Source organism: Lampetra planeri, chromosome 1 (genome assembly GCF_965212315.1).
Source record: "Lampetra planeri chromosome 1, kcLamPlan1.2.h2, whole genome shotgun sequence".
NCBI lineage: Eukaryota > Metazoa > Chordata > Hyperoartia > Petromyzontiformes > Petromyzontidae > Lampetra > Lampetra planeri.
This window is the reverse complement of record NC_136107.1, coordinates 11,886,915-11,901,650: the sequence shown is the minus strand read 5'-3', so window position 1 is coordinate 11,901,650 and position 14,736 is coordinate 11,886,915. Positions and strand designations below refer to the sequence as shown.

The 14,736-nt window shown below is 50.4% G+C and overlaps 1 protein-coding gene across 1 annotated transcript in view; it reads left to right on the top strand.

The window, feature by feature from the left end:
• Window positions 1-14,736, top strand: part of LOC144717812 (contactin-associated protein-like 2) — a 191,865-nt gene that overhangs the window by 28,603 nt on the left and 148,526 nt on the right. The window contains exons 4-6 of the mRNA XM_078593481.1: window positions 2,212-2,359; window positions 13,261-13,464; window positions 13,703-13,905. Of these exons, the coding sequence (XP_078449607.1) occupies window positions 2,212-2,359; window positions 13,261-13,464; window positions 13,703-13,905 (555 nt within the window). The remainder of the gene's footprint in view (window positions 1-2,211; window positions 2,360-13,260; window positions 13,465-13,702; window positions 13,906-14,736) is intronic.

The following is a 14,736-nucleotide window of genomic DNA, read 5'->3' as shown; positions in this document are numbered from 1 at the left end:
GTGTTTGTATATGTGGATCGCCTCATGAACGAATCTCTCATGATAGCCAGATGGCTTGCAGAGAACCTCCGTCTTGGAGAAGTCAATGTCATGTGAGCCCACTGAGTTGTAACAGTGGTCTGCTACGGCTGAGGTGTTTGTCCTACCGTGTTTTAGATCAGCTTTATGTTCACGAATGCGGTCTGAGACGTGTCGTTTGGTTTCCCCAATGTAACTGCTACCACAGAGGCAACTTAGTTTGTAGACGCCAGGGTACTGTATGTCTGGAATCACATCTTTTACAGACGGTACCAGATCACGGATTTTATGTACTGTGTTGAATCGGACCTGGATCTTGTGTTTAATCAGGATTTTGGAGATCTTTTTTGTGACCCCAGCAATGTAGGGTAAGGTGATGGTCTTGAAAGGCTCCTCAACAGGATCCTTCTTGATGGTTGGAGTGATGGCTTTGCGGATTGTGTAGTCGGAGTAACCATTAGCCTTAAGAGCTTGGCGTACGTGTTTGAGTTCACTGGAAATGTGTTCATGGTCCGAGATGCATTGGGCTCTATGATATAGAGTCTTGATGAGGGAATTCTTCTGGGACGGATGGTGGTGGGAATCCGGTTTTAGATAAGCATCCGTGTGGGTGGCTTTCCTGTAGACAGAGTGGCTCATTGAACCATCAGGTCTCCTTTTGATTAGGACATCCAAAAAGGGTAGCTTGCCATCATCAAAAGGAGACCTGATGGTTCAATGAGCCACTCTGTCTACAGGAAAGCCACCCACATGGAAGCTTATCTAAAACCGGATTCCCACCACCATCCGTCCCAGAAGAATTCCCTCATCAAGACTCTATATCATAGAGCCCAATGCATCTCGGACCATGAACACATTTCCAGTGAACTCAAACACGTACGCCAAGCTCTTAAGGCTAATGGTTACTCCGACTACACAATCCGCAAAGCCATCACTCCAACCATCAAGAAGGATCCTGTTGAGGAGCCTTTCAAGACCATCACCTTACCCTACATTGCTGGGGTCACAAAAAAGATCTCCAAAATCCTGATTAAACACAAGATCCAGGTCCGATTCAACACAGTACATAAAATCCGTGATCTGGTACCGTCTGTAAAAGATGTGATTCCAGACATACAGTACCCTGGCGTCTACAAACTAAGTTGCCTCTGTGGTAGCAGTTACATTGGGGAAACCAAACGACACGTCTCAGACCGCATTCGTGAACATAAAGCTGATCTAAAACACGGTAGGACAAACACCTCAGCCGTGGCAGACCACTGTTACAACTCAGTGGGCTCACATGACATTGACTTCTCCAAGACGGAGGTTCTCTGCAAGCCATCTGGCTATCATGAGAGATTCGTTCATGAGGCGATCCACATATACAAACACAGAGACAATTTTAACCGAGAAGATGGATTCAGGCTTAGCAATCATTGGAAGGACGTAATAAACCATTTCGATACACATTAGGGTGAGTTGAATAATACATAGTGTTATATTAAAATGTATAAAGTATAGGGTGGCTTACAGCAATACAGTATATAATTTAATGTTGGGTTTATCTATGGCAGTATATAGTACTGTATATGCTAAGAGAATAAAGTTTAAATGGAAGTATATTATATACTTCTTACGACGTAGAATTGTAATTTATTATTTGTTGTTAGTAACTCAGCTTATTGTAGAGTATAGTAAGTATCAGTTTATATTTTAGTTTTTTATGTAGTTTTTTACTTTGGTTTTCTACATGGTTGTTTGGTAAATGCAGCTACATATCATTAACATTCCTTTCCTTTATTAACGCTGTTCCTTGCGCCCCCCCGTGGTGCTGTTGATCCTGCATAATGCATGGGCATAATGGGACTTTGAAACCCCTCCGCCCACCTCCTACGCATTGCCCATTGGTATGCTAAATTCCTCTTCATATGCACATTCTTTTGTTAAGGCGCTCCTCCTCGCTACACCTATATAAGCTCCTAGCTTGATAATGTCTCATTCTTCGCCTGAGGACGGCTGCTTGCGTTGTGGCCGAAACGTCGTGAGAATTGTTTTATTATGTTTTATTTTTATTATTTTATTACTTCCCTTCTACGTGACTTTACCGAAAGACCCATGAATATTGATTCGCATGCTTTTATTTTTCTTCGCAGCGTTGCGCCCGAGGCTGTCTGTAGTGCAGGGCATTGTGTTGTGATTGTGCCCTTGCAGGTGTTCCCAGGCAACAAGAACTCTAACAAGGTCGTGCGCCATGAACTGCAGAGCTCCATCGTCACGCGATTCCTGCGCTTCGTGCCGATTGAGTGGAATCCCGAGGGCCGCATTGGACTTCGCGTAGAATTGTACGGCTGTCCTTACAGTGAGCGTTTAATGACCGATTCCACAAGAGGGACAGGATTCCACTGAATGCCTCTCACCGTGATGTGCTCTATCCTGATGCTGTCTGGTTTTTGACAATGGATATTTTAAATGGATTAGTACAGCTCAGCGAAAATGAATGGCCTGCCCTGTGGTGTTGAAATTACTATTGCAGAATTACAGCCAATGAATGTGTCAGCTTTAGAATGCATGTTTTTAACTTTGACCTTTTGGTGTATGTGTCGTGGTGGTGTTGACACGCGCCGACAGTGAGAGATCACGGGGCGGCGCGGGGTGTGTGGCTGTGCGCGCTGACACAAGGTGGGAAATAGGATCGTGGGCAGCGCGCGGTGATTGGTCAACTGGGGTGGGTGCTCTCAGCGACGTCCGCATGAGGGACTATAAAGGGGGACGCGCGGGAGCACTCGGGCAGTTCTTAACCAGTGGAAGATCGAAGTCGGAGTTGAAGAGGTAGGGCCCTGAGACCCCTAGTTCTGCTGTCCTTGTAAGGGCCGGGACCCTGTGTGGCTCGGAGGCGAGACTGTGGGACCCGTGGTCTGACGTCCATGTGGGACGAGGCTGTGGGACCCAGAGTCGAGACGGACACCCCAGCCGGGTGGGTTCCGAGAAGCTACGGGGCATGAGAGCCCGTGTGGGTGTAGCCAGGGGAACCCCGTGGGTTCGGCGGCAGATTAGCCACCCGTGTAATATAAGTTGGTGTAAATAAAGAGTGTGCTACCCGTGAGGTCGTCTCCCGCCAAGTTACTACATTACAACTGGCGTCAGAAGTAAACCTGTCTTCAAAAGGATGGATACTAGGAAGACTACCCATACCCACGAGCGAGATCGGGAAGACGACGACGTACCGGAGCCACAAGCCTCGGAAGGCGAGGACGAAGAGTTGCCGCCGATGCAGCACTTCGCGGCGATGGCCGACGCTCCACTCGCCTCCGACACCAGCCTACAGGATGCACACTCCCGCCTGGCGGAGTTGCTGCTCGCCGCCGCTTCAATTTTGGCAGAAATCACCATTTCAGCAGGCGGGAGGACGACTACGAGGGTGGAGGAGGGAGCGCGGCCGGAGGGATCTCGCCAGAACGCGCTCCGCGCCGAAAGTTTTGAAATTGGCGCCATTTTTGAGGGTCCACCATCGATTGGCGGGAAGCGTGGACACCACGTGGTCGGGGACCTCCACTCTACACAGCCCGCGTCATCGGCGCGCGCCAAAACTCTCCACCATGCGCCTGCCGACGGAGCCGACATTTTCGTCAACCACAGCGCGCGCGGGAAAAGCACTCATCGGAGGACGACGAACAGGTCTTCCAACAAAGACTGCCCACACTGACGGCGTTCAAGGCAGACGGGGGTGACTGGGGGGCCTTCCAACGAAGGTTCCTCGCACATCAAGAGATGTCGGGCTGGTCCGACACCACTGCCCTACGGCCGCTGCCGGCGATGCTCGACGACGACGCACTTGCGGCCTTCACATCCGCCCCGAGGTCGTCCCGCTCAACGCTCCAGGCCGCGCTACATCTCAAGGCTAAGGTGTTCGGACCGCCCTCGACCTGTCGCCACCAGTTCTACGAACGGCGTAAGATGGTTGGAGAAACTACGCTCGCCTATCGCACGGCGCTGCTCGCCCTGGCGGACGCCGCTTTTCCCCGCATGGACAAGGAGGGGAAGGACGCCATGGTGACAGAGCAGCTGCTGGAGTTGGCTCACGACCTGGGAGTCCCCATCAATACGGCGGACGAAATGGACATCTGCTCCTTGGGGGTTGCTACAGGTATCCACGCACACGAGGTCCTCAAGCGCAAGCGGGCAGTCGTCTGTGCATCGGCGGGGATCGCGACACCTGCCGCGACGGTCGCCGAGCCTCAGACTGATACGGCTCGGGAGGAGGCCTTCAACGTGTCGAGACCGGGGGAGGGGAGATCGGGAGGTCGTTCGCCCATACGATCGTCCCGCAAGCTGGAGCAACCGAAACCTACGACGTCCCTCGTCATGTGTTACAACTGCGGCCTTCGGGGTCACGTCGCGTCCGGCTGCCGGGCTCCGCGTCAGCGCGCTACGGGACCACGTCCGGACGACAACCAAGGCCCCAAGTCGTCCCAGCTAACCCCGGCAAGTCGCGGCACCCCACACGCTCGGTCCACATACACGGCACACTCGGGTCGCCGCTTTGCAGTGGGGGCACCGCGTATGGGTACCGGGGATTCGGTTCGGCGAGGGGGGTTCGTACACGGCCCGGGAGCAGTCGAATGGTCCGAGTTGGCCCACAGGATAGTGGCTGCGTCGGCCGGGTCGTCCGTAGTAACGGGTTTTATTGACGGGGTTGAGGTCCGGGTGCTGGTGGACACGGGTGCGTCGGCCACTATCATTTCGGACCTTATTTATAACATCCTCCCCGTCCAAAGTCGACCCCTTCTTCCGGTGGACGTACCGTTTTACGCGGCGAACGGGGGTTCTTTGGGAATCATCGGACAGATTCGGGCGACTATTTGTATTGGCGATATCAAATTGGCGGGTCCTATTTTTGTGTCATCATCTCTGGCAGTTCCTTGTTTACTGGGTACGGACTTTCTGGCTAAAATGCCCATTAAAATTCTCGTCGATCAGGCCTGCATTGAGTTTCCATCGGGTCGGCGGGTTGCATTTTTAACGAGTCCTACCAAAATACGCACGGTTTGTGCTACGGTTCAGGCGCTGGCAACTCAGACTGTGCGGGTGCCCCCGGGATCGCAAATGTTGGTACCCCTTCGATTGCGAAAATCCCTCGGGGTGGATGCGGCGGAACAAAGTGTTCTGTTGGGGCCGTCTAACAGAGCTGTTGGGGGCCTCGAATTAGCGGTAGCTCAGACCATGGTGCGGGCGGACAGGGATCCGTTCGTTATGGTTCTGAATATGGGATCGCGGCCAGCTGTAATTACACAGGGCACGGTGCTGGCTCACGCGGCGCCGCTACCCGTCGATGAACAGCTCGTTGCACATGCGGATTCTAGCCTCGATACGCATCCTCCATTGGAGGAGGGGACAGAATGTTTGGACTCGTTGTGTGCTGGGTCTAGTAACTTGTCTAGTGTGCAGTTGGGAGCGTTGAGGGGCCTGCTACTCGAATTCGCTGACGTGTTTAGCAGACACAAGTACGATATTGGCTGCACGGACCTGTTGCGCCACCACATAGCGACGGGTGACGCGGCCCCTATTCGGCAGAATCCCTTCCGGCTCAGCCCAGCCGAGAAGGAGCATGTGCAGTCGGCTGTTAATGACATGTTGGCTGCCGACATCATTTCGCCCTCTTCCAGTCCGTGGGGTGCTCCCATCGTCCTTGTTAAAAAACAGGACGGGTCCTTGCGGTTTTGTGTGGATTTCCGCCGCCTAAATAAAATCTCGATGGCCGACGCGTATCCACTCCCCAGGATGGATGAGTCGCTGGATGCCTTGGCGGGAGCACAGTTTTTTTCGACGCTTGACCTGCTTTCGGGATTTTGGCAATTGCCCCTCGATGAGGAATGGAAACCAAAGACCTGGAATGGCACCTTCTACAAACAGAATGAGGGTACCCCTATGGGATCCCCTTTGTCACCAGTTATAGCCAACATGTTCATGGAAAAGTTTGAATCAGACGCCATCCAGACATCTACCCTGCGTCCTTCCCTGTGGAAGAGGTATGTGGATGACACTTTCGTCATCTGGCCACATGGCCTCCCAGCATTGAACCACTTCTTGGACCACATCAATTCTAGACACCCATCCATCAGATTCACCATGGAAGTGGAGAAAGACGGTAAACTACCATTCTTGGATATTCTGTTTGAGAGGAGGCCTGACAGATCCTTGGGACATTATGTCTACAGGAAAGCCACCCACACAGATTCCTACTTGAAACTGGATTCCCACCACCACCCATCTCAAAAGAATTCTCTAATCAAAACGCTATACCACAGAGCCCATGGCATTTCTGACAAACACCACCTGACCGGTGAATTAAGACATGTACATCGGGCCCTCAGGATGAACGGATACTCTGACCGTACTATCCGCCAAGCTGTCTCTCCCACCACACAGAAACAGCCACATGAAACTCCGACCAAAACCATCACGTTACCATACATAGCAGGCGTGACCAAAAAGATCTCCAAAATTCTAAACAAACATAAGATCCAAGTCCGATTCAGTACAGTGCATAAAATCCGTGATCTGATTCCATCTGTGAAGGATGTCGTTCCTGACTTACAGTATCCTGGAGTCTACAAATTGAGTTGCATTTGTGGTGATTGCTACATTGGAGAAACGAAACGTCATGTTTCTGATCGTGTCCGCGAGCACAAGTCAGATCTGAAACACGGCAGAACTGATTCTTCTGCCGTTGCCGATCATTGCTACAACTCGGTGGGCTCTCATGAAATTGTCTTTTCCGAGACCAAGGTTCACTGCAAACCTCCCGGCTACCATCAAAGGTTTGTACACGAAGCCATACAAATATACAAACACAGACATAATTTCAACCGTGATGATGGGTACAAACTTAGTAATCATTGGAAAGATGTTATCAACCACGCAAAAAAGATTTAATTACACTTTTTTTGGACCATCTTATCTGACAGGCACTATTTTACTTTACTTTACCGAGTGTTAACATCCCCAGTTATTTTTTGGCAGTGCTCTCTTCATTGTTCAGCCAGCATTGGTATAAACATGGGCATTTTCGTTCTTTTGTCTATCATGTGTATCAGACCTCCCCTCCCCCCCTCTCTGTCCATTGTGTTGGCGTGTGCAGCAGCAACCGCGTCCAAGCCGTCGTCCATTGTTTTGGCCCTGCTCCCCCCCCCCTCCCCCTCCCGATGCGTTGTACTTAGCACTCCGTGCTGTCTTTTAGCCCCGCCCCCCTTCCTCCCGATACGTTCCATTCATTGGCTACCACATTCTGATGAGCTCCCCCCCCCCCTCTCCTCCCCCCTTCAACTTGCTTATAAGGGATTACTTCTTGAATCATTGCCTCACTTGATGCAGCTAATTCGGCTGTGACGGTCCCACCTGATGACGGAGACTTGTGTTGCCTCCGAAACATCGTGATATTTGTTTTTATTTTATTTTATTTTCATTAATTTTGATGTTTTACCTACTTGACTTTACCGAAAAAACCTAAGAATATAACCAAAGACCGCTTTCCGGACACCAGGAGGCCTATTTGAATTCAATCTATTGCTCATGGGCTTACATTCTGCTCCCGCCACGTTCCAGAGGCTCATGGAATTGGTTTTGTCAGGACTCCAATGGGACACCTGTTTGATTTACCTAGATGATATCATCGTTTTCAGCCGGACTTTCGAGGAGCACCTCCAGCAATTGAGAGGGGTGTTCCTCAGGATGCGTTCCGCTAAATTAAAATTTAAACCGGCTAAATGTCACCTGCTTCGGGAATCGGTCAGGTACTTGGGGCATATCGTTGGCCGTTCAGGGATCTCTACAGACCCTGCTAAGACGCACTGCGTCGGCTCGTGGCCAACGCCAACCTCAGTCACTGAAGTCCGCAACTTCATAGGATTCGCCTCCTACTACCGCCGTTTTGTCGAACATTTTGCCACCATAGCCAGGCCCCTACACGCTTTGACGGTTAAAGGGGTAAGGTTTCACTGGGGGCCGGAAGAGGAGGCGGCGTTCTGCTCCCTTCGGGACGCTTTGGTGCGGGCTCCTCCCTTGTGTTACCCCGATTTCACGCAACCGTTCCTGCTTGACACGGATGCCAGTAACACGGGTATCGGGGGAGTGCTCTCACAGGTGGTCGGGGGGGTCGAACGGGTGGTCGCCTACGGTAGCAGAGTTTTGTCGCCTGCGGAACAACGCTACTGTGTAACACGTCGTGAATTGCTAGCGATCGTTTTTTTTATACAGCAATTCAGGCCGTATCTCTACGGCCGTCATTTTACTGTTCGAACGGACCACGCGGCTCTCCAATACGCTATGCGGGTGGCGCAACCCTCCGGCCAATTGTCCCGATGGCTGGAGGTCCTCCAAGACTACCAATTCACGACGATTTACCGTAAGGGATTGCGGCACTCGAATGCGGATGCCTTGTCGCGGTTGTCGCCTCGCTCGGAATGCGCATGTCTTCTGGGATCGGCGCGGTGTAAACCCCCTGTCAACGTCCCCGCGGAAGTTTTGCTCGCCGCCACTGACGCTCCCGGGGTCGACGCGCCCGCCGCTCCCACGGGCGGGGACTCGTTACTCGCGTTGCCTCTTATCGAGTGGGGCCGTCTCCAAATGGCCGACAGTTCCCTACTCATGTTGCGTCGGAAGGCAGAGGCTCCCGGGGGGGGGGGGGGGGGGGAGACGCGGGTCGGTTCCTGGGTGGTCAGACAGGGCCTCCTGATGAAGTGGGACAATATGTCCCGGCGTCATACGCTCGTTGTTCCATCTGCTATGCAGGGTAGGGTCGTTCTGGCTGCTCACGAACGACTCATGCATTTGGGATTTCACAAAACGCTCGCCCTACTCCAACGGGACTACTATTGGCCGGGTATGGGGAGCGACGTGGCAAACATCCTCAAGGGATGTGTGGGTGTGCTCAAAGAAAACCACCACAAATAGCGGCTAATCCACCGCTAAAATCCATTCAGGTTTCGCGCACGAACGAACTGGTTGCGCTCGATATCTTGGGGCCCTTTCCCACTACACCTAGGGGTAACAAGTACCTGCTGGTTGGCGTCGAATACTTCACCCGATGGCCCATGGCGTAGCCACTCGCCAACCAGTCGGCTGCGGCAGTGGCGGACGCCTTTGTCCAGGGCTATGTTTTGGACAAAGGCGCCCCCGAACGCTTGCTGACGGACCAAGGAAATAATTTTTCGAGCGTTTTGTTGCGCGAGGTGTGCGACCTGTTGGGTACGAAGAAAGTGCGTACCTCCCCGTACCACCCGCAGACTGATGGAATGGTTGAACGTCTAAACAGGACGATTACTTCCATGCTGTTCCAACAGGTCTGCAACGATCAGGTTGATTGGGACTTACAGGTACCTGGGGTACTCGCGGCCTATCGAATGGCCCCCCATGCGGCCACGGGGTTTTCCCCATTTTTTCTCATGTATGGCCGGGAGGCCGATCCGGCCATGGATGTCCAACTGGGGATTTCCCAGCCATGTGAAAAATCTAAATTGGCCGACCACATCAAATTTAATATCGCCAAACTGGCTGAAGCGCGAGAGGCTGTGAGGTTGAATTCAAGGTCTCACCAGGTCGCTAACGAAAGATTGCATGCACGAAAGGTGTATACGCATGATTGGAAACCAGGCGATAAGGCCTGGCTGCACTGCCCACATGCACCGTTGGCTACGTCCCCTAAATTGTTGAGACCATGGAGGGGACCCGTGGAAATCGTGCGTATTGCACGACCCCAGAGTATCCAGATTAAATGGGAAAAACGCCGTTGGTACGTACACCCCTCCCGGCTGAAACCCTTCGCGGCACCGCATGACCCCCCTTTGTGCTGTAACGACCGAGCGTGTGATGTGGCCGTCGACTCGGGGAGGGATGTGTCGCAGTCTGATCCTCACGTGTCTCCGCCTGACCCACTCCCAGGTGTCTCGGACTTGACGGCTATTGACCGTCGTGAACCGGAACCCCGAGGCATGCGCAGATCTCCGATGCCTGCCCCGTGCCTTCCTGGACTGCCGGCACCACCGGACGGTCAACCGCGTCTGGTGCCATACGACGGACCGGCCAGGCGGACTCGTGCTAAGACACGACACTTTTCATGGAAGAAAGAAAGAAAGAAAAAAAAAAAAAAAAAGAGGGGAGGGCCCGAGATTGCAGCTTGCCGCCGCGTTCCCCTTCTGCCCGGTATAATGTCCCGTTCAAGGGGCACTCGGAAATGAAGGGACGCTGCACGAGTCATTTTTTTTTGCATACACATTTATCGTTGTCGCTCGCCGGGTTGTACATATTGTCCTTGTTGTTGCGGTGCCATGTTCTGATTCTTGCGGATGGCGGAGTTATTGTTGTGTTGTTGTGATTGTTGTTTGTGTTACGGGGCACACACGGGGGGGGGGGGGGTAGTAACATTATTTTTATAGCAGCCGGGTCGGCTGCGAGCTATGTGGTAGGGGGTGATGTAGTGGTGGTGTTGACGCGCGCCGACAGTGAGAGATCACGGGGCGGCGCGGGGTGCGTGGCTGTGCGCGCTGACACAAGGTGGGAAATAGGATCGTGGGCAGCGCGCGGTGATTGGTCAACTGGGGTGGGTGCTCTCAGCGATGTTCGCATGAGGGACTATAAAGGGGGATGCGCGGGAGCACTCGGGGAGTTGTTAACCAGTGGACGATCGAAGACGGAGTTGAAGAGGTAGGGCCCTGAGACCCCTAGTTCCGCTGTCCTTGTAAGGGCCGGGACCCTGTGTGGCTCGGAGGCGAGACTGTGGGACCCGTGGTCTGACGTCCATGTGGGACGAGGCTGTGGGACCCAGAGTCGAGACGGACACCCCAGCCGGGTGGGTTCTGAGAAGCTACGGGGCGTGAGAGCCCGTGTGGGTGTAGCCAGGGGAACCCCGTGGGTTAGGCGGCAGATTAGCCACCCGTGTAATATAAGTTGGTGTAAATAAAGAGTGTGCTACCCGTAAGGTCGTCTCCCGCCAAGTTACTACATTACATATGCTCTACCGGTGATAATCATATTCCAGCAGTCGCCCTTAGAAAATGCATGAATAATTTTGGCTGAAAAACTAATGGCAAGATTATTGAAAATATTGAAATGTAAAATAGGCAGCTCCAAGTTATGATAAGTATGACTTGAAAATTTGCCTTGAGGAAACCAAGGGTTTATGAATTTCTGGCCATAGCTAACCAAGCAAACCTTGTACCCCTGGGATTGTATATGGAGCAAACACAAAAGCACCTTTGTTGAACTTTTTTTTTAATCCTTGTAATGTCAATTACATTCATAAAAGGGCCTTATCTATATGGCTGTATGTGCGGGTGCATAGCAAGAGTTCAGGAGGAAGCAGAATTTAGACTGTGTATAAGCTTCAAATTATAGAAGCAAATTATGAAATGGATGCCACCCACTATACATAGTGAAATAGATGCCATTGTAAAAGTGTGCTGAAAGTGGGTTAGCAAAATAAAATCGATCTGAAACTCCCAAGATGCATGATGAAGAAACTCAGAGATATGAACAGGGATGAAAATGCAAAACATAGGATAGATATCACAGAACTTTGTAAACCAAGTAGGAAAATAATGAGGGGAGAAATTAAAGAAGATATCACCAACGTGATTAAATATATCAGAGTAAACAGCAGCATGAAAGCATAAAAATGGATAATATATCACGACGTTTCGATCGCAACATAAGCTGTCGTCCTCAGGCGGAAAAAATAATCCAGCAGTGGAACTGCTGAACCAGCGAGAGAGCTGTTACAACAAGGTTATATATGTGGTGATGGGCAAGCAAGCGGGGCCTGAGCTGGAAAGGAATTCCATCCCCGGACACAAGCACGTCAGTTGTATTAATGGGAGAGATTAGGGGGAGAGAGAGAATCGGGAGAGAGATTATCATGAAATGAGCTTCCGTCGCCGCATAAGAGTATCATCCCCGCATATGCGCACAACGGCAGTGTTAATGGGAGATTAGCACTATGTTGATGGGAGAGATTAGGCAGAGAGATTAGGGGGATTAGCAAGTTAAAATCATGTCTATGTGTAACACAAGCTGCAGCGCTGCCAACTGCGCTGTGAGAGGCAAGCGCGTCCACGCAAGAGAACCATCACAACGGTGGTCAAGCCAGTGAGACACACAGCCCATCACACAGCCAGAACCATCGATACATCGAGGCTAAGGGAGCAGAGATGGCCATGTGTGTGAGACCCCAGCCCGTCAATGCAGAGGCACCTAACAGGGCAATGCAACTCAGAGAGTCGGAGATAACAGCTAAACGGCAGGGAAGAATGGAAGCACCACAGTAAGTTACGACTTTGCTTGGTTAATAACATCCTTCCAATGATTGCTCAGCTGATACCCATCTTCTCGGTTGAAATTGTCTCTGTGTTTATATATATGGATGGCTTCATGCATAATTTTTTGATGGTAGCCCGAAGGTTTGCAGAGTACCTTGGTCTCGGAAAAAACAATATCGTGCGAGCCCACTGCATTATAACAATGATCAGCAACTGCAGATGTACTGCTGAGGCGATCGGCTTGTCCTTGAATATGATTTCATAGGGACCTGTATTATGGGGATGATGGGTTTTTTTTATATGAGCTACATTGTATTTTTAAACATACTGTAGTTTTATGTGTGTTTATAATTGGCCTCATTTCGTTTTTTGTTAATTAAAAAAAAATTTCATCCATATTTGTTTAAATGCAAAATTATTACAATATTTTCCATCATACACCATTTCTTGAGATTCAGTTTCATGTAAAATGTATACATTAAAAATATATTCATGTTGCTGAACGTTTTTTTTTTTAAAGTTATCGCTTCTACATAAAACAGTGCAATATTCCTACAGAAAACCAAGAGTAAATTAAAGCAGGGAATTACTCCCAAATAATGAGGCACAGAAGAAATGTTTTTGTCCACGTTCCCACACAGATACAAGCACAATATCATATAAGGACAAACAAGCCACACAATTTCAAGGTTTTTTTTTTATGACAGTTGCTGGGCAAACGTTCAAATCTCCAAGAAGCCAGCAACAAACAGCACTGTTCAAAGTGCAATACAAGCAAGTTAATGTGGTTCTTGAATTGAGCAAGGATATAAGTAATTGGGGGGAACTATATCATGGGAGGGAATTTCAAAATCGAGCAGGGTGAGGAAAGAAGCAAAAGGTGGATGTGTTTTGACCTGCAGAAAGTACAGTGGATGAACACTGTATGTGCGTTCGTGTGGCGTCTCGACAGGGTCGTCGGTGGCTTACTTTGACGGACGGAGCCTGCTGGCGTACCGCTTCGAGCACAAGGTGCGGCGGACGCGCAAGGATGTGGTGTCGCTGCGGATGCGCACGAAGCGCAGCGATGGCGTGCTGCTGCACGGGGAGGGCCAGCGGGGAGATGGCCTCATCCTCCAGATCCACAGGGGACGGCTGCACCTGCACCTGAGTCTCGGTAAATCGCTCGCAGCGCTTGGGTCGCCACCGTGGCGGAGCGGAGCCTTCGGGCGATCTTGCAAACAAACAAAGCACTCGCAACGATTTCCAATGAACGGATGGTTTGCAGGGCAGAGTCTATTTGGCCGTAAAATGTATTTGATCTTCCGGTGAACTCTGCAGCTTTTGGGAAATAAAATGTTGACAGTCTTTTCATGGCCCCACGCGCTCGTCTGTGTTTTGTTTTCCCCTCTAAGGGCGAGACCTCATTGGAATGGAAGGAGATGCGGGCGAGGGCATGGGTTACATCACAGTGAGCGCTGGCAGCCTTCTGGATGATCAGCACTGGCACGATGTGACCATCACGAGAAGCGGTCGTCACGGAAACCTGACGGTGGACCGCCACATGCAGCGCTTTCGGGTCATGGGAGACTACGAATCTCTCGACCTTGATTACCAGGTAGCATCACGCTGTTTAAATCACATTGACCCTGTCAGTCGTTGTACAGTGTGATTCATACAGCCTTTCACTTTTTCTCACAATATAGGTCAGTTGTTGCCAGTTTAGAAACGTGTCTTTAATTATGTTCTTAAGCAGAAAGATATATTATTCGAAGAACAATTCATGATTATTTATTCAAGACGATATGTTTTGAAGAAATATTGCCTCGGGAATATAGGTGCTTAGAAATATTGGTGACTTTCATTAAATGGTTTAAATTTATAAGTGTACTTTGTTACACTTAACCAAAACTATACAAAACTGCTAAGTGAACACAAAGTAGCATCTTAATTATTCGAGGAACCTGCTATTGTCTTTGAACTAGCTCTAACAATGTCAACAAAGGCACAGCCAGATTATTCAATACCCCCCCTACCACCCAGTGAACACCATTTTACTTTATGCCCTTCCCACAATTACCCTTGCAGATATATTGTACCCTATTAAACTTGCTTTAATTTGCCCTCAATGCCTGCCCAATGTTGTTTTAAAATTGTAAATGTGGACACATTTTCCCCCCCATGGAAAATCCCTAATTATTTTCTCCCTCCTGCCGTTGTTAGACAACGTCTAGCCAACAGGAGGATGCCATCAGTCACGAGCTACAGTCCATGAAGTCATTTGCATGTTTCCCTGTGTGTAACTGCTTTATGTGGACCATGCGTTGAGCAGAATGGCAGTAAATGTCACTTTATCTCATGCTGGGGCCATGTGCATCCTTTGGTTTAGATCGAGGTGAATTCCATTTGGTCATCACAGCAAAAAAGGTCAATTCTCTATGGATCAATG